General features: G+C 37.1%; 1 protein-coding gene across 1 annotated transcript in view; it reads left to right on the forward strand.

Moving 5' to 3' along the window:
- Positions 1–19,671, forward strand: part of rabep1 (rabaptin, RAB GTPase binding effector protein 1) — a 32,322-nt gene that overhangs the window by 4,749 nt on the left and 7,902 nt on the right. The window contains exons 4-14 of the mRNA XM_079606023.1: positions 3,112–3,272; positions 3,751–3,870; positions 4,327–4,462; positions 7,021–7,199; positions 7,747–7,854; positions 9,182–9,640; positions 11,060–11,164; positions 12,393–12,509; positions 13,197–13,295; positions 13,817–13,957; positions 15,999–16,188. Of these exons, the coding sequence (XP_079462149.1) occupies positions 3,112–3,272; positions 3,751–3,870; positions 4,327–4,462; positions 7,021–7,199; positions 7,747–7,854; positions 9,182–9,640; positions 11,060–11,164; positions 12,393–12,509; positions 13,197–13,295; positions 13,817–13,957; positions 15,999–16,188 (1,815 nt within the window). The remainder of the gene's footprint in view (positions 1–3,111; positions 3,273–3,750; positions 3,871–4,326; positions 4,463–7,020; positions 7,200–7,746; positions 7,855–9,181; positions 9,641–11,059; positions 11,165–12,392; positions 12,510–13,196; positions 13,296–13,816; positions 13,958–15,998; positions 16,189–19,671) is intronic.

Genomic DNA, 19,671 nt, shown 5'->3' on the forward strand with positions numbered 1-19,671 from the left:
CACAACCCTCACTGAGATAACACACACTGTCACTCAGAACACACTGAGAGTAAAAACACTAGCATCAAACACCAATACAGAAAATACAAAGTTTTCATCTTTACAGTTTGAACAATTTCAGTGACTTCATACAAAGTAATATTTTCTTCAAAGAAAAGAGTGACATTCTTTCACATGATTTATTTACAGTAAATTTTTAGAACATAACAATTCTTTAAGGTAAATGAAAATTAGCAGTTTGCTTCACAATAGTCTGTAGTAATTTACAGAATTACAGTAATGAGGAAAAAAAGGTAGAAACTAAAAGTACATGTAATTCAAACAAATAATTGAGGGGCTAATCCTGCGTCTCTCTAGCATCAGGCCACAGGTTTTCATCAACATCACATCTAATGTTCTCTCTTGCCATGCACCTGGGGAAGAACCTTCTGCAGTGCCTTATCCATCCCTGTCCTCTGGACTCGTGTCCTCACATCCGGCACACATGGCTTCCAAAAGAGACATTTGGTCATGTGGGTGGTGGTGACCAAACACTTTCCACCTCCAGGCAGAGAAAAACTCCTCTATAGGGTTGAGGAAGGGTGAATATGCAGGCAGGTACAAAACCTTAAATCTGCGACAATAGCATTTTCCTGCGCATCTGAAAATATGTTTCCTCTTCCTCCTGTTGGGGCCAGCCTTTGGGTTATGTTGTATATTACAGTATATACAGTAATACAGTAAAAATATATTTTACAGTCAAACTTACTGTAATATATATCTGTGTAAATATTCTATAATTGCAAAACAAAATATATTCCTGTAATGTTCTCATTTACTGTAAGGATGTAACTCTCTCCTGTTTCAGCTGAAGTTGCCATCAGCAGTGTTTGAAAGGCACAAGGCTGAAATCTGTTCTGTTTTGAATGTGTGGTTCACAGTTTTGACACCAGTGTGTTAGCATTTGAAAAAAGTGCTGTAAATCCACAGTGTTGTGCAGGTTGTGGTTAAAGTCATGGGATAAGTGTGTAGAGTTTTGAAAACTGTGTTCAAGCAATGAAAAACGAACTAGAGTTTGGTCCACATGAACTGCTGCTGTGCAGACTGTAGTTAGAGTTTTGCACATGTAGCTCCAGTTGTGCTCACTGTCGTTTAGCAATCGAAAAAAACTGTAATAACGTATAACCACATCAGTTCGAGCCAATGTCAGATTCTAAAAATAAGGATGATCAGGCATGGCTTGCAAATATTGACGTCTTACTGCTCTTACCTTTCAGATATGATGTTATAAGTTTAATTTGTCGTCTTCACTGTAACAAATTTTAGTCCTGAGGTGGCAAAAAATACAGTTAAAAATACATACTTCAGTGTACTCTCCCAGGTTCAGCTGTTTTCAGTGAAATGTGCTTTACACAAGTTAATTTGTGTTGAACTGCTCAGGAACAGCGTTCAAAATAAATCTTAACCACTGATTCCTATTTTCTTCTATTTTTGGATGGCCAAAGAAATGGGTTTTGCTTTTGCATCTACACAGCGTCTCCGCAATTCACTAAAGCCTAATCCTCTTTCTTTGCGTTGCCTTTGGACAGGAAGTAATATCTGGACTTCGATCAAGGCATTTTAGTGAGGTCTGGATGATAGTTCTCTGATTGAATAAATCCCTTTGTGGGAGACTGAGCTTTGTAACTTCACATATCGTGTACATGCACAAACAGATCCATTACACACTAAAGGAAAAGGAAAATATTAAAGGGCACCTATTATGACATTTAAAATGTTCCTAATGTTGTTTAGGGAGTCCCCAACAACAGTTTTACATGCATGCAATGACAAAAAACACTTTTGTTGTCGTATAATATGCATTTATTTTTACCTGATTTGCTCACCGACTCCCAAATGAATCGTTCAACGACTCATTTTTCAAACCCCTCCTTTGCGCGACGCTAATCTGTGATTGGTCAGATGACCCAGCAGTGTTTACATAGATAATACTTATTGTTTAACACGGAGTACAATGATGCTTTTATCAATTAAATTGTGTTATAATAATGATTATAGTCCACTGCTTTGTAGTTTGTAGTAAAAAACTAAAAATAAGATAAAGCATGTAATGTTATGTTAGCGAGCATAGCCCAGAGTTCATATTGTAAAAGCACAATCAGTCTTTGTTTGCGTTAGCCCGATGCATAAACATAACGTTTTTACAAAAATAAAAAAAATAAAATGTAGTTACGTTACTACGAGGTATTACTCTATTCTTTAAGACAACTCCGAAAACAACGACAAACACTTCACATAGGCTATCTCAATACAATTGTCATTGAAGACCTAGAAGCTAAACGGTGCTTACACAACAAACTAAATAATTATTAAGCATTTATTATGTGATACGGAGGAGGAAGCTGATGCAAATACACTTGGAACTGAACCTTCCTTCAATATCAGCCGGCTCGCGAATCCAAGTTTGATTGCATTTAAGTTGGTAAAGCAATCGTCTTGAAAATGGCGCGAGCAAAGCACAAGGCTCGGTATACTTCTGTGGTATAGTTGTATATATGAATTGTAGACACTTAGTCTTCAAATGCTCCTCCTTGGGCAGATGAAAAAAGTTGGCTTTTGAGTCGCACTTCAGAACACAGCGTCTCGTCGCCATGATATTTTCCCTGCTGGCCTTGGAGCGCAATAAGTGGGCGTATCGTATTCAAATAACTTGACAAGTTGACGTCATCTAGTCAGAGAAAAAGCTTCGGTCTTCTAACGATTCATAAAAATGACTCAGAGTCGACTCTTACTTTTGAAAGACAATAACTTTATATACGGTGCACTTTCATATTTCAAACTTTGCAGGATGTTTTTGTTCACTTAGATCTATGTTACACACTACATGAAAGGTCAATTTCAAAATTCCATAATAGGTGCCCTTTAAAATGCCTCAATAAATGAACATTCAAGAGACACATGATTTGTAGAGAGAGAAGTGCAGACAGAAAGCTGCAGTACCTCTGTGGGTTCAGATTCTTGCTAAAATCATAAACGTCATAAATAAACTATATTTGGACAAGGAAGGATTAGCAAGATCTGCTGTGAACATCGTTTTGATGGATTCATCCTTATCTTGGCGTGCGTGTTCAGATGCAGAGCGGGAAATTAAGTTGCAGTTCCAGCAGAAGTTGGAGCAGGACCGTGCTCAGTGGACACAGTACCGCGATGGGATGGAGCGAGAGGTGGCTGAGCTACGCCGCCGTCTTACTACGGGACAGGAGGAGGAGAATTTAGAGAACGACATGAAGAAGGTCTGGTTTGCTTTTTAATACGTAGGGCTGTAAACGATTAATCGCGATTAATCGAATCCAAAATAAAAGTTTGTGTTTACATAATATGTGTGTGTGTATTGTGTATAATTAATTATTTTGTATTTAAAAATACACACGCATGCATGTATATATTTGAGAAATATTTGCATTACTGTCTGCATATATATTTTTATATGATTTATATTATAAATAGAACGCTTTTATAAATAACAAATATTTCTTAAATGTATACATGGATGTGTGTATTTATATGTACAAAATAATTATACACAATACACACACATATATTATGTAAACACAAACTTTCATTTTTGATTCGATTAATCGTTTACAGCCCTATTAATACGTCTACTTTATGATTTCAGTTCCCTGTTTTTTTAGTCTCGGAATCGTGACTCAAAGCCAGTGTTTGCATTATGTTGGTCTGTTAATCAAGCTTGGATTTGTATCAATCTAGGCTCAGGAGGACGCAGAGAAGTTGCGTTCAGTGGTGATGCCAATGGAGAGCGAGATCGCAGCTCTGAAGGCCAAACTGTCAAGCTCAGAAGATCGAGTTAAGGAACTTGAGGCTGCCAAGGTTAGACGTGCATAGAAAAGTGGAACTGAGAGCAAGACTGTTTTGTTCACATTTATTATTAGACGTGATGCATTTCTTTGCAATTGCGTTCCTTTAATGTGGTTATGCCATGACCTCCTGAATAGGCAAATTCACACCTGGTCAAATAATTCAAGGTTGCATCTGCATTACAGCCTTTAGTTATAATTATGACTATTTGATGATGTTGTTTTGGCCTCAGGAATGAGTAATAAATCAGTTGAGTCTTGTAAAAGTTGGCGGAAGTCAACGAGCCGGTGTCCGTAAAGTCGAAAGGTTGTAGATCTGAAGTCTGCCCGTTTATTTTCGAACATGAAATGTTTATTTTAAGCCAGATTTTTGACTCTGAAATGTAAAGATTATACTTCTGTTAATGGGTGCTTTTACTTTTCATCACAAAAAAATGAAGTTTTAAACATGAGCTTGGTTATTTCCCAGGTGAAGGAGCTCAATCACGTCCTGGAGGCTGAGAAATCATGCCGTACAGACTTAGAGATGTATGTTGCTGTCCTCAACACCCAGAAATCTGTCCTTCAAGAGGATGCAGAGAAACTTCGGAAAGAACTCCATGAAGGTATGCGAACAAAATAATTTTTTTATACGCAAACATTTCTGAAAAGTTGTAATTCATAGAATATTGTATTTGTTTTTGTAATTCTACATTTTCTTCTTATTTTGCTTGATTGGTTGGCCATTTTATGTAGGTTGCATCGTGCTTTGTACAGTCTCTATTTACATTTTGGTTTAGGCTCTATCGGCCCAGTCGATTGATTGATTTACTGGTAGCACTTTATTTCACAGTCCTGTTTCACATGAACATACTATCTATGTCCTTATTGTAGTAATGACACTAACTAGGTTCTAACCCTGAATCTACCCCTAAAACTTAACTTAAAACATGTAGTTACCTTACACTACCCTGTACTTTTGTGTACATTGAAAGTGCACATACTGTAAAATAAAGTGCAACTGATTTACTTACTTCTACACATTTATACTTGAGATATAACAGTGGTTCTCAACTGGTTTAGCCATGTCACCCACATTTTCCCATGGTAATTTAAGCCGTGACCCACATTTTTTAGGAATTTGACCCAAGCTAATTTATTTCTCTAAAGTTTAGGATTTCTTTTTACAAACGGTTTACGTTCAATAATAAAGACATACCCGACTGTGTTTACGTGAATACTCGCTAGGACATGCATTTTTACATAGAATTTTGACTATTCAAACCTAATAATCTGCGAATTGCATGCTGTGTGAAAGGTGTGTGCACGCGCTTCAGGTCTGAGCCCTGCTGTTATTTTCTATTATTTTAGTTAACCTGAAAGGTGACTAAACACTACCTTTCAAAAAATGAGTAAGATCTTTTTTTATACATACATAATTTACTTTTTTTTTCTATTTTATTCAGCAAGCACACGTTAACCTAAGACATTGATTAATAGTGACAGTAAAGTAATTTATAATGCTACAAAAGATTTCTATTTAAAAAATGTTGTTCTTTTGAACTTCCTTTTCATCAAATATTCATGGTGGATAATGTTATAATGGTGTCCACAAAAATATTATGCATCACAGTTTTCAACATTGATAATAATTAGAAATGTTTCTTGAGCAACAAATCGGCATTTTTGAAGAATCATGTGACTGTCTGAAGACTTCTGAAAAGTCTGCTTTGCCACCAAATGAATAATTTATATTTAAAAAATATATTACAACAGAAACGGTTATTATAAATTGTAATGATATTTCACGCAATTACTGTTTTTGTAATTGGTACTGTCTATATAGTCATAACACTTAATAGCTTTGATTTTAGTTATTAGCAAGCACTATCTTGTATGCGCCTCCTAATATGACGTTAAAGGATTAGTTCACTTTCAAAAAAAAAATTTGCTGATAATTTACTCACCCCAATGTCATCCAAGATATCCATGTCTTACTTTCTTCAGTCGAACAGACATTTGGAGAAAAACATTCCAGGCTTTTTCTACACAGAATGGACTTCATTGGCAACCATCTATCCCAATGTTTAAAAGAAGGTTCAAATGTCCGTCTCAATTCAGCTTCAAAGTCTCTACACTTTCCCAGTCAAGAAATAAGGGTATTATCTAGCGAAACGATCGGCCATTAAAAAAAAAGAAAAAAAAATGTATTTACTTTTTAACCACAATTGTTCGTCTTGTGCTGGTCCGCGACGCGCCACGGATTACGGCATCACGTTGGAAAGGTCACGAAAAAATAAAAATAAATTAAAACAAAGATGTCGGACGATTTTGAAGTTGGAGGAGAAAATGAGATGGAGTTTTTCACCCTTCCCTTTTTTAACCGCAGTACACAGACAAATAACTTGGATAGATGACGTGAACGTGACCTTTCCAACGTGATTACGTAATGCGCAGCGCGTCGCGGACCAGCACAAGACGAACAATTGTGGTTAAAAAGTATATAATTTTTTATTTTATTTTTAAATGGCTGATCGTTTCGCTAGATAAGACCCTTGAAGTCCATTCTGTGTAGAAAAATCCTGGAATGTTTTCCTCAAAAACCTTGAAGACTGAAGAAAGAAAGACATGGATATCTTGGATGACATCGGGTGAGTAAATTATCAGCAACATTTTTTTTGAAAGTTAACTAATCCTTTAAGGTATAGTGTTTTATATAATACACTAACAGGTGCATGCCTTCTGTGCATTGTTCAAAACCAATGCAAGGTCACACAACTTGTTTTTAAGAGTTACACTTTTTAACATGACAAGCTGTCTTTTAAAAATCATCATTCTAAAAAAATGAAGTAAAATAAAATAAATAAATCATTCATGGTGTTATTTGCTCGTAAAACAGGGATATGAAACATTCGCGAGAACGAATGCATCCTGTGTGAATGCTCTTCTACATGCCAATAATCTTTTGCACACTTTCTTTGTTGACTTATGGTATTCAACTTCTGTTTATCACAGTGTGAAATGTAATGTACACTGTAAGGACAGATGCATGAGTTTGTGCTGATGGTGTTTTATAAAAATGTTTTGCTTACAATACACACAGTAATTTTCACTCATAAATGCTTGTACTGACAGGTCAGAGCTTTATATATTGATTTGAGCTGATTGAATTGGTTTCTTTCAGTGGTTCACCTGCTGGAGTTGGAGCGGCAGCAGCACAATCAGCTGAAACACACTTGGCAGCGTGCCAACGATCAGTTCCTGGAGTCACAGCGGCTGCTGATGCAAGACATGCAGCGCATTGAGAGCGTGCTGTCCTCCGAGCAGCTGCGGCAGGTGGAGGAGATGAAGAAGAGGGACCAGGTACTTTTTTTTTTTTTTAATGAACTGGAAGCATTAAATAAATCCGTTATTAAAAACGCAGACTCAAAGCAATTCTCAAGTGAAGTATAGAAGCATGCATGAAGAATTTTTCTGGACTCACTAAAACCTAAAATGTTACACGAAGCAACAGTTCTGACAATCAGAACATATATCATGTTTAACTTGGGTCAGTGGGATTTCATAGTAGGCAGAACTACTCAGCAGAAATGAAAAACTATTTTTATTAAAAGGAGAAATGAAGATTGTCACCATTTACTCATTTAGATCTTCTTTTTTTTCTTCCCGTACATTGAAAATCAATGGTGGCCATGATGTTTTTGGACACCAGCATTCTTTATAAATTCTTATTTTGTGTTCTGTCACTGCATACACATTTAAAACCAAATTACGCTTGAGTAAATTCATTTACTTGGGAGAACCATACAAAATGTAAAGTGAGGGGATTTATCTTGGTGCTATATTGGGTTGCATCTGGATAGTTTAGTGTTATTCTAACATTTATGCCAACATTTATACATTTTACCAGGAGGAGGATGAAAAAGAGCGATTGAGTCAGGCTAAAGAGGCAAGTGAGGATGATGCGTCCCATGCAGACGCAGTGGAGGACTCTCTGCTCGGACTCTCTATAGAAGAGGTATCCATGTCACTTCTGTAAACCTCACTAAAGCTAGAACTGAAACTGCCTTTAATTCATTTAAAGGAAATACTGTAGTTACTAATTATGTAAGGGAAAACTTTACCGCTCTGATTACAGTTATGTATATATATGGTATGATTTCACTTTCCTGCTGGGCCACGCACCCTCAGCTCGACTGAGTGGCAATACATCCTACATCATGACTGGCTCTCAAGCTTACTGAAGACTAGTAAACAGTGATCAAATAAGAACAAAGAAACTAATGAAAAGCATATAGGAAAACAAACTATAATGGAGTAAATGAAATAGACCTACCTGAAAAACTTAAAGAACTAGAAATAAGAAATACTATTATATAATAACTAATTATATAAAGTAATTAAGTGTTCACTTAAGACATGAACAACGATGCTTAAGTATGGAAGCATGTGGGTAGCTATATTCAATTTGAAATGTAATATGCAATATGTAAAATGGCAATGCATTTCTGTATTTAAATTAACATTTGCCATACATTTTTTGCAACTTTTGATGCACAATGTTCCGCAAATGAATGTAGCTAAATTCAATGTGCAAATTGAAAATGCATTCCGAGTTGGCCCCGCCCAAAAAAAATAGTGAAAAAAATAAAGTTTTGAAAAAAATTGTTTTTAAACAGCAATGTTTAAAAACGCATGCAAATGATAAACTTTTGCGACCGCGCAGCACAGTGTCCACAATAGTGTCTTCTTAACATAGCAAACAACACAAACTAAACTTTCAGGCTTTAGCTACAACTACAGTGATTGAGAATTAAAGTAGACATTGGCATTATGCAAATTTTTTTTACAAACTGAATTAGGTTTGTGCAGGTAAGTAAGACTGGAATTACTGATGACTCGTTTCAGGCAATTTGTTTCTGAATCGGTTCTTTCTTTGGAAGACAACAAATGCATTTATTGTGCACTTTGATCTTAGACATTTTACATTCACAAACAGCCATTCACAACATTACATGAAAGGTAATATCACTAAAATGAAGATTAACTAAAATTGAGAAAATTATATTGTCGACAGCCCTAGTGTCCTAGCGTATTTACCTATTATAGCTTATCCACGTTGTGCGCACAAAACAGACTCTGACAAAACGTGCCATCGGAGAAGCATTAATTAAATCCGTTTCTGTTAATGATTTCGGCCTTCCAAAACTTTTCAAATTCGTTTTCACTCACCAAAATTTTGATGCATCACTACTATGAACTGTTCTTTATCTTAACTTGTTAAAGCATCTTTCAGGACAGTTGAGTCAGGGCATCTTGTTTTCTCTTTCTCTTTTTGATCTCAGTCCCACCTCAGCCACAGTATCCACAGCTCTTTGCACTCTCTGGACGCAGACACCCCGGGCCGTCCGGACGGCTCTGACCCTTATAAAGACGGGCTTCGGAGGGTTCAGTCCACAGACAGCCTGGGTTCTTCAGGAGGGACCTTACAGCCTCACGGTCTGGGCGGACACAACAACAAGGCCAAGTCCGCCAGCCAGCTGGACGAGTCAGACTTTGGTCCTCTAGTGGGGGCAGACTGTGTGGGCTTTGACAGCATTGACACCTCCTCCATATCATCCCTCCAGCCGGGACACTTTCTCCTCACCAAGGACCAGGAGAAGGCCATTAAGGCCATGACTCCAGAGCAGGAGGAGACCGCATCACTCCTGTCCAGCATCTCTCATATGACCGACACGGCTTACCTGCCCCCGACTGGCTACCGAATGGTCAGCGAGAGCGAGTGGAATCTGCTGCAGCAAGAGGTTAGATAGTAAATGCTTTGAATTGCTGTTTTTGTTTATTTCTTCATATTCAACGAGCTGAGCTTCTGTACACCTTATTAGTGAAAATATGTTGTGATCTAAAATAAGACTTAAGGTTGTTTGGAATAGCAAACAAAAAACATCCATATTGCTTGTAATATTTTTTTGAATTACACAGTTTTTATACAATGTATGTAGGACCTACTTGTGCTACATATGCTTTTATATGGCCATCAGAAACCTACACTCTTTTAAACCAGTTATATAATCAGTTTAGTTAATCAGAAACAAAGCGCATACAAATGACTATTTTTGGCCAGTCCTTTTTGGTAAATCAGAAGCAAAGCGTAACCAGTATGTGGGTTGTTTAATTCACCAACAAACAAGCTGGTTATTTTGTGTGGTAATCAGAAATCCAACCCAGTGTAGTTCTGCCCTGTCCAAAATACCCACACTTGCGGTCTTTGCACTTGACCACTTGGCCAAATACAGAAAATTCGTCATGTAAGTAGACAAGTAGGCGTGAATACGGCAAATGTGTGTAGAACTTTTTTAGAACGTTTGTAGAACGATTACCCGATGGGACACACTTATAGTCTGCAAGTGTTTATAGAGCTTTATTTTTATTTTCAATACTCAGCTTTTTAAAATAAACTTCTAAATGTGTGTTCTGTAGTCACTGTGTAACTAACAGAAGACACAAATTTAAAATTGTGCTTCTAATTAAGTGATAAAAAGCAGTTGCAAATGTTGTACAAAATACACAATTTAGTAGTAAAACAAAGTGTTGCACATTTTATTGGAGCAAGGATGAGTAGGGTATATGCAATATCTAATTAATTTACCTTACAGTGGAATGTTTTCCTCAACATCTCGTGATTTCGGGGCACATGAGTCGCCGAACACAATGCATGATGGGATATGCTTAGCCTCAATAGTGTGGGTTTAGTGCGTATTAGGGGCACTGCACTTTGGCATTTTTAAGACGTGGGACAGTCTTGCGCACGCACTTCCTGTCGCATGCACACACTCTCAAGTGGCCAAGACCGCAAGTGTGGGTATTTGGACGGGGCATTCATTTCATAAACGTATTATATTTCGAGCTGGATATTTTTGGTGAATCAGAAACAAAGCACAACCAGTAGTATAGTTAAATTCAAATGACAAATGACTCTTGAGCTGGTTCTTGTAAGTTGTTAAATTTCACAAGTTCAGAAGTTAGCTATTTGTGTGAATCGGTGTGGTGAAGATTTGTGAACTTTAGTGTGAGAGGATAAGCCGACACTGCTTGCTGAATTAAACCTGCAATGTAACAAGTTCACGTGACAATGGAGCATACGATTGTTTTGAATGGATCAGCAAATATGCCAACCTTTCATAACACATTTTATGTTTGTTTTTGGTGTGGTTTGACCTCAGTTGAAGAACGCTGGAAGGAAGTTGGGGCGCCGATGTGATATGTGCTCTAATTATGAGAAACAGCTGCAGGTCATACAGGGACAAGAGGCCGAGACAAGAGAACAGGTTTGTCTGTTTGTGCCATTTAATTTTATTTATTTTTTTATTTATTGCACAAGTCATACATGCATAAATGTTTATTATACTACAGGGCCGTTGAATGCTTGAATCTGATTGGTTGACAAACGTTCTACGGTGTGCAATTATTTTCAGGGAACCGCATGGCTAAAGTAGTTCCGGCAGGTCTTGACCTCATTACAGTTTCATATCACTTCGCATAGTCAACTGTAATAACGGAAAATAGGATACAATTCATAACAAGAAAAACTACAGCCCCATGCGCTTGATCTGCAATTTTCAATGTTTAACTTCACAATCAATGGAAACATGCAGTTTAATTTTAATAAATAAAGTATACAGTCCTATACATAATCAATAGAAAATTAAACTGAATATTTAAATAAATTGATAGTCCTGTTGCACGGGTTTTCGTAATTATTGAAGATAATATAACAAATAAATAAAATTGATAGGCCTATACTTGTTAATAGGGCTTTGTGTTTCATTTATTAGTCTAGTCTACTGTCACTAATAGAAAAAAAGAATGAACGAATTAATTAAAACGAATTGAATTAATAAATAAATAATATTGACGCACATGCTTCTCTCTAAGGCCGGTTATGAATGTAATTTGATACTTATGACTGATCATGCACGCGTTTTCAGCGCGTTCAGTCTGTGTTCACAGCGGTGTTTAAAATCTGCTGCATTCACAGTCAAAGAAAGTTTAGTGGTTAAGTGTGTGTCCAGCATTAGTCTGCTATCAGCGGCTCAAACCTCCGTTACTAACTCTAAAATTACGTTTTGGAATTAGCAACGGAGCATGGGTTTAGATGCGCAAGGAATTAGTCCTACATACAAGAGCGTTTTGATTACAAAAACTTTACAAACGTCTTGAAATACATCATCTGAACAATATTTCGAGGTGTGGTAACTGTAGTATAAGCGGAATAATTGACTCCAGGCCGTTGAATTATTAGAAAAATAATGCACACCCGAGGTGTAACGGCCACTCCGCTTCGTGTCGTGACCGCATTACCACCTCGGGTGTGCATTATTTTTCTAATAATTCAACGGCCTGTCGTCAATTATTCCTTACATCTTTCATTCATTACGTGCATGACGTGCATGACGTGCATGAACGAACAAAAAATCACATACAAGACCCCTATTGAAATTATTCAAAAGGATTATCTGTAGTAATTATTACACAGTGAACTTCCTCTGCCTTCAGGTTAAAAAGCTTCAGGTCATGTTGCGGCAGGCGAACGATCAGCTGGAACGGACGATGAGTGAGAGGCAGGAGTTAGAGGACTCTATCAAACAGGCCAATGAGGAAACTACTGCCAAGGTACAGCTGATCTCTCTGATGGATTTAGAGAAGCACAAACCCATTGACATGGTAAACCTGAATGGGATCACATGTGCTAATTGGAGCATCATATACAGTGAGGAAACTGCTGTAATGTTACATCTTTAAAATAGTTCCTCACATCAAAAAGATAGAAAGTTCAAAAGAACAGCATTTATTCGTTAAAGAATCCTGAAAAAAAAGTGTGTCGCGATTGACGACAACCAATTTTAAGCAATACAAATCTTTCAAACATGAATATTAATAAGAAATGTGTGTTGAGCAGCAATTCAGACTGATTTCTGAAGGATCATGTGACACAAGTCTGGAGTAATGATGCTGAAAATATAGCTTTGCCATCACAGGACTAAATTACATTTAAAAAAACGTATTAAAATAGAAAACTTTTATTTAAAATTGTAGTAATATTTCACAACATTACTGTCTTTATTGTATTTGTGTTCAAATGAATGCAGCCTTGGTGAGCATAAGATTTTAAAAATGTTTTTAAAAGAAGACTCTTATCAACCCTTTTTTAACACTAGTGTATCTTAAAAGGCATTATTGCTTTGACTACTGTTTTAAACCAAGCCAGTGTTTAAATGGGAAGAATGCACAGACTGCTCTGAATGTTACTGTTCTTCCAAATCAAACGACTTCAGTCATTTTCATTTGTCTTGCTCACAGATCTTAGAGTTGAAGCAGAAGGTTCAGGAGTCTGAGTCTCTCGTAAGCGCTCTCCAACAGGCCTTCAGCCAGGCCAAGAGGAACACCCAGGAACAGATGGTATGACCAAATACACTCGCTTACACACTACACAAAAACATTCACTCGCTTTGCTTGAGGACTTGAGAGAGCATATGTTTAGTTTTTTCCATTGAAAAACATCTAATGCAGAACCTCTCGGTATAGATCTAGACCTATTTTCAATTTCTTCATGTACTAATGTTCTAAAGTTTCTTTTGGCATTCACTATTGGCTGCAATTTGTTCATGGTCTCTGCGCTTGCTTGAGGCACATCTGGTTGAAATCTGAAGTTGCACTATTAAAGTGATAAACTTAATGCTGGTGTGACATGATCCCCAGAATAAATCGCTCTGGAAAGGGTTCTGTCGGTTAGTTATTACCTGAGGAATGCGCATTGAATCTCTCAGGGTCACATTGATATTTTCATTGGCTGTTTTCTTTGAAAATCCTCTTTTATAATGGATCGTTTTCCACTTTAAATGGATATATGCCTTAGAAAACATTTGTGGCTTGCAGTGGGTTTTGTAGGTTAAGTGGTGTGTGTGTGTGTTTGTATCCAGGCTGTGCTGCTACAGTCCAGGGAGCAGGTGACTGAAGAGCTGAACAGACTGCAGAAAGATAATGAGAGTCTTCAGGGTAAACACAGACTTCACATGACGCTGCAGCAGCAAGAGGACTTTCACATGCCGACCACTGTACAGGTACTACAGCATGAATGAGAGGGTTCAACATTAAGGATTTTAAGATTGGGCCAGTGGTTAAATTTTACCTGCCCTGCCTAAATTTTCACTAGCCCCACCACACAGTCCATGTTGAGAAGAGGAAAAGTTGTTGTATAAGAGTACATTTGTGAGTCAGCTAAAACTTTAGCATCCATCTTTTCACATGCAATAGAAAGTCACTCTGTGTGCATCTCACAACCATTCCTATACGAGCGATTTATAGATTACCATGACAGAATATGCTAATTGAAGATAGTTAACTCCACATCAGCAACATAAATTCATCAACTAACCATTCAGAGACGTCCTGTTGCATTCTACGTGTTGTCACTTCTTCTTGAGTCTCTCCATTTTTGTCTGACTCCGTTTTAATATTAAAGGCAGAACAGTTTCTGTCATTTTAGTGTGTCTGCGTGAGGTAATCGCAGCTGCTAACACACAAGAGCGTTCGAAACCCCGCCCTCTGCAGCAGCTCATTTGCATTTAAAGGGACAGGCACAAAACTGCATTTTTGCAAACCCTCAAAAAGTGACAACTTTAACATGCTATATATAAATATCTGTGGGGTATTTTGTTCTAACTTTACACACACTCTCGGGACATCAGAGATTTATTTTACATCTTGTGAAAATGGCTTTTTACCATTTTGGCTAAATGGCTTTAATAAATAAGGTTATAACACCAAATTTCAGATAGCAGTGAAATTTCACAGTTCTCGATTCCAATTTTGATACCACAGCAAAAACTAGCCTATATAAAATTTAAATATTTTTAAGGACTAGCCTATATAAAATTAAGTTATTATTAAGGACTATTAAGATTATTAAGTAAACAGTCATTTAAAAAAAATAAGAACAAATAATCAAATTATAAGCAATAACACAAATAAATACAATGGAACAAATTTTCAAATGAAATAAACTTCTTTTCAGGTTGGTCTGGTTTATCAGGTACATAATTGAAGAAAGTAATCAAATGTAAAATAAAAATGAATATTCTTCACTGACTGTTTAAATTAAATATAGAATAATCCTTAAAAGTTATAAAAATGATTTAAAATATATATTTTTTCCTTAACGTTTGTTGTTTGATTAATATTAATGACACAGACCGCAGCAGTATATTTGACTGCTGTCACTTTAAGACAGGAATCCAATAATGCACGAATCCAATATACTGTTAAACATTTGTTTTATTTCTCAACTGTTTACGTTCACTTAAGACGTAACCGACTATGTTTACTAGGATACTCGCCAAGTTGGGCATTTTGGCAATTTTGTGTGAATATGTCCGTTCAAGTGCAAGAAGAGAAGACACGAATACTGAATTGAGTTCTATTTTTGAGACGTAGCTTTCAGGGCACACGCTTCGGATGTGTGCGCACAAAACCTCTTACAGTGCACGAGTACTGAATTGAGTTCTTGTTCGCGTCTTCTTGCGCTTAAATATTTACATTGGCATGGCTTAAAAAAAAACATGCAATTGATTAATTTTCATGACTGCTGCAATGGCCCTATACTCTTGAGTTTCGGTTTATTTTTTTGACGTGCTTGAGCAGCAAGCGCGCTCTCCACATAAACACACATGCGGCTAATAATAGCACACATTTATCTAGATCAACATTAGTGCGAGCGGACTTGCATGTTTCAAGTGATAAGCATTATTTGAGGTCGAGGAATGATAGACGAATCTTTAGATTTCATGGCGTTAACGATCTGTCCGTCACAGCCTGCGTGAATTCGTCACTTCCTGTGGAGTTTTTTTATGCGACTAACGACTAATACAATTTTGATCGACCAAGCCTCCTCTAGTTGATTTTTAGGGGGCAGCCCTAATAAAATCTTACATGAAAAATAGGGAAAGGAATAATAAAACCTTAAATGATGGGAAATCTTAGAAAGATATGTAAAAATGTTGTTTTGTCAGAGCCAACACTTTAAAAAACTCAAATGCTTATCCAGTAAACAATATTATAGAGTATTTTTTATAGAGTATTTTTTTATGTAATTTTTCCACACAGGAACTTCAGAAGCTGGTGTTGCAGTACAGGGAGGACATTGTTTCTGCATGCACAGCGGCGGAGCATTTGGAGGAGAAGCTGAAGGCTGAAATTCTGTTCCTGAAGGAGCAGATTCAGGCAGAGCAGTGTCTGAAAGAAAACCTAGAGGACACACTACAGCTGGAGATAGAGGGCTGTAAAGAAGAGATCGGTGAGTGGTTTGGACATGTCAGTTATGGAAATCTTACGTCTGGGCGCTATAATTGTGTATATGAGCAAAAGTATTGGGAATTCAAGTGTTTCAATTGGACCAATTGACCGTTCGCAAAGACCCGCCCCCCTTAGTTACTGTCGCTATGCCCGACAAGCTACGCCACTCTCATGCCACACCATGTTCTCATGCAGTGAGAAATACATCGTGGAGCAGAGAGGACACTGACAACACACTGACAGAAAGGACAGACCAGGTTACTTTTCGGTTATAAACATATATTAAACGTATTAAACAAAGTCTCACCTTTCAAATTTGGTCATTTAAAAAAAAAGAAATTTAAACAATAAATACCGTTTTGTGGCTCTTTAATGTGTCTGACAGATCGCTGTAGAGCATCAGTTAAAGCTGCTCGTGAACCGATCATCTCTTCCTTCTAGCTCATTTATAGCATCAAATAAACATGAATGAACATCAAGAATGTTGTTTTAACCGTGGAAAGGCGTCAGTACACTCCGTTTTTCGAGTTAAAATTCTCCCATGTTAATCTACTAACTCTCCTGACTGCTTTGTCGGACAAAATGGTGGATGGCGAAGTATGATTGGTCAGATCACCTGTCAATCAAGCTCCCTGCGAAGGGTCATTTGCACCTGCCATGCAGTCTGCTTTTATAAACATTTGTGGAAAAAAAAATGGGTTCTGAGGAGCTCAGTGGATTCAACTCTTAGTGTCTCAGCATACCAAGACATTTTGGACACTGCTATGCTTCCAACTTTGTGGAAACAGTTTGAGGAAGGCCCTCTTCTATTCCTGCCTGACTGTTCCCCAGTGCTCAAAACAACACTTTTTCAATATATATATATATATATATATATATATTAGTCATGTACTTTACAATTTGAATTTCAAGCCAAAATAAGTACATTATGAAATGTACAACTACTGTGATATCGAATAACTCATACCGTGCTATAAGATTGTTCATAGCGCCCACCCTTAACTTGAATGATTCAACCGCACTGAAGGTTTACACTGGCTTACATTGAGGCTTTGAAATGTGAGGCTTTTAGCGGTTTGGAAAAATGTTACTAAATCCAAATTCTCTTTTTAAAGGAATTACTCCTTCATTCTTTTGTTTAGCTTCCAATAACTTATTAAAATCATTGAAGGGTTGTGAAACTCCATTTATCTACTTATTTACCTCTCATGTTTTGCATTTCAATACTGTCTTTTTCTCCTCCACTTCTCCCTGCATTGGTGACTTGTGTTCAGACATCCTGGAAGGTATGAATCTTTGCCCGACTGTATGTTTGTCTAGGTCGTGTCTGTCTATAGTGGACCCACCGATGCCATTCTAACACACACCCCTAAACCCATCAGCACTGTGTGTGTGTGCGTGCGCTACGTCACATCCATATCACTTCATACTACTTAACTTAGCTATGTAGTGTACTGTACTAATACAAATATAACTTCATGTGACCTCTGGTTAGTCTCTGCATTTGGAAGAGAAATTAAACTTGAATGTGGTCGTGGTCTACAAATGTGCATAACTTGATAGAAATGCATCATCTAACACTTCTATGTGCATTTGAAATGTTATCTGCATACTCATGTCAACTTCTCTGTTGTGGAAGCTACTCTGAAACTTGTCTAGTTGCTTAGGATTTTAAGCAAGTTTATTTATGGTCAAGTTAGACGGTAAGTAAGTAATTGAGTCAGGTTAAGGGTGAAGTCGACATGAAGCATACAGTACCGGCAACATACCGTACCATTCAAAAGGCAAAGTAAATCTTCAGTGTCACATCGTCATCCTAGCGTTTGTCCCGCGCAGGTGTAGGGTCCGCTTTTTGGCAGGCCGCTCTCCATTTATTGCGGTCCGTAGTGTCCTCCGGAGCGACTTGCACGTCCTTCATATCTTGCTTGATCCGGTCCATCCATCTCATCTTTGGGCGGCCACGTGCCCGGTTACCGGGTGGGTCAAGGCTATTTGCTGTCTTCGCCACTGGCTGCGTGTTACATGGCAGTACCAGCGGAGACGAGCCTCGAGCATCTTCTCTGTAATCGGCGCTATTCCCATCCGCTTCCTGACGTCGATGTTCATGACGTGGTCTAGCCTTGTCAGCCCGAGTGACCAGCGGAGCTTTTTTTCTTAATATTAATATTTCTTAATATTATTAATGTTGAAAACAGTTGCTTGATATTTTGTGGACACTGTGATATTTTTTTTTCAGGATTCATTGAAAGTTCAAAATAACAGCATTTATTAAAAAAAAAAAAAAATCTGACTGATTTTCAAAATAAATTAGAGGAGCCGTAATTTATCAATATGCAACAGGAATATTTCCATACTCCTAAGGCGTGTTCAGACCTTTATTTTGAAATGGTGATGAACATGAAAAATCATGAAAGAATGGTAGAAACCTCAGTTTGTTTTCATGCCAAGAGTTCAAAAGATAGCATCCATTCAATTCTTTTAGACAAAAAGGTCTGAAAATGTTTTAAATATAAAGAAAAAAATAATAGATTCACCATTTGTGATGTAGCAGCGAGCTATAATGCACATACATGTTCTTTTTGTGTTTCTTAGAGGTTGAATTCATTTCAAAATCTGCCAAACTTCCAATACTACTTCTGAATAGGATGTCTACTTCATAAATTGTATGAAAATTGTAAAAAATAATGGTTCAGATCACACAACATATGGAAATGGAGGTGCCCTTATATGGGCAGTAATGTCAACTAGTGAAAAAGTTTGGTACTGCGCCTAAACTAAAGCTTTTTTATATCAACCTAAACATTTTTGTTGTTGCAATTTTTTTGAGTCCACAAGGTTTTGAAAATATATATTTTATATAAAATATGAATAATTACATTTTTAACATATAACTTTCTTAATTTATTTCACTTTTACAAAAGTGTATTTTCTACTTCTGCCAAATGTCTTCTTTAAAACAAGATCAATCTTACATCTATATTCCAAAGCATTCTTGAATTACAACCATTTAAGTTCGGACTGTGCATTTTCATGTCCATTTAAAAAAAAGGGAGTGCCGCTTAAGGGGTTAAAGTGGGATGTAAATGTATCTATCATAACAAGAACATTTGGTGATGTACTGTAATCCAAAAACATAAATGTATTTTTAGTCATTTTATTTTTAAATTTAAATTTTGAAAATAAATAGCCTATTAAAAGTAATAAAAAAAACACACAAAAAAACCACCATTGCAAATACAAACATCTGAATGGGTGTTTGAAACATTACGGTTCAGAAACAGAAAGTAGCACAGCTGCTTTGTTTACGGGGGTTACCGGGGTAACATCTGCATTTCTGCTGTTTTATCATCTCCATCTACTGTCAGAGAGTGAGTGTGCGTTTTCATTCAGCACATCTCCTTCACTCGTTCCTTCATCCTTCTCATCCGTGTTGTTGTCTCGTGACCGTGTTGACGCAGCAAAACAATCGAAATAAATCATAAGA

Source organism: Phoxinus phoxinus, assembly GCF_949152265.1.
Source record: "Phoxinus phoxinus genome assembly, chromosome: 3".
NCBI lineage: Eukaryota > Metazoa > Chordata > Actinopteri > Cypriniformes > Leuciscidae > Phoxinus > Phoxinus phoxinus.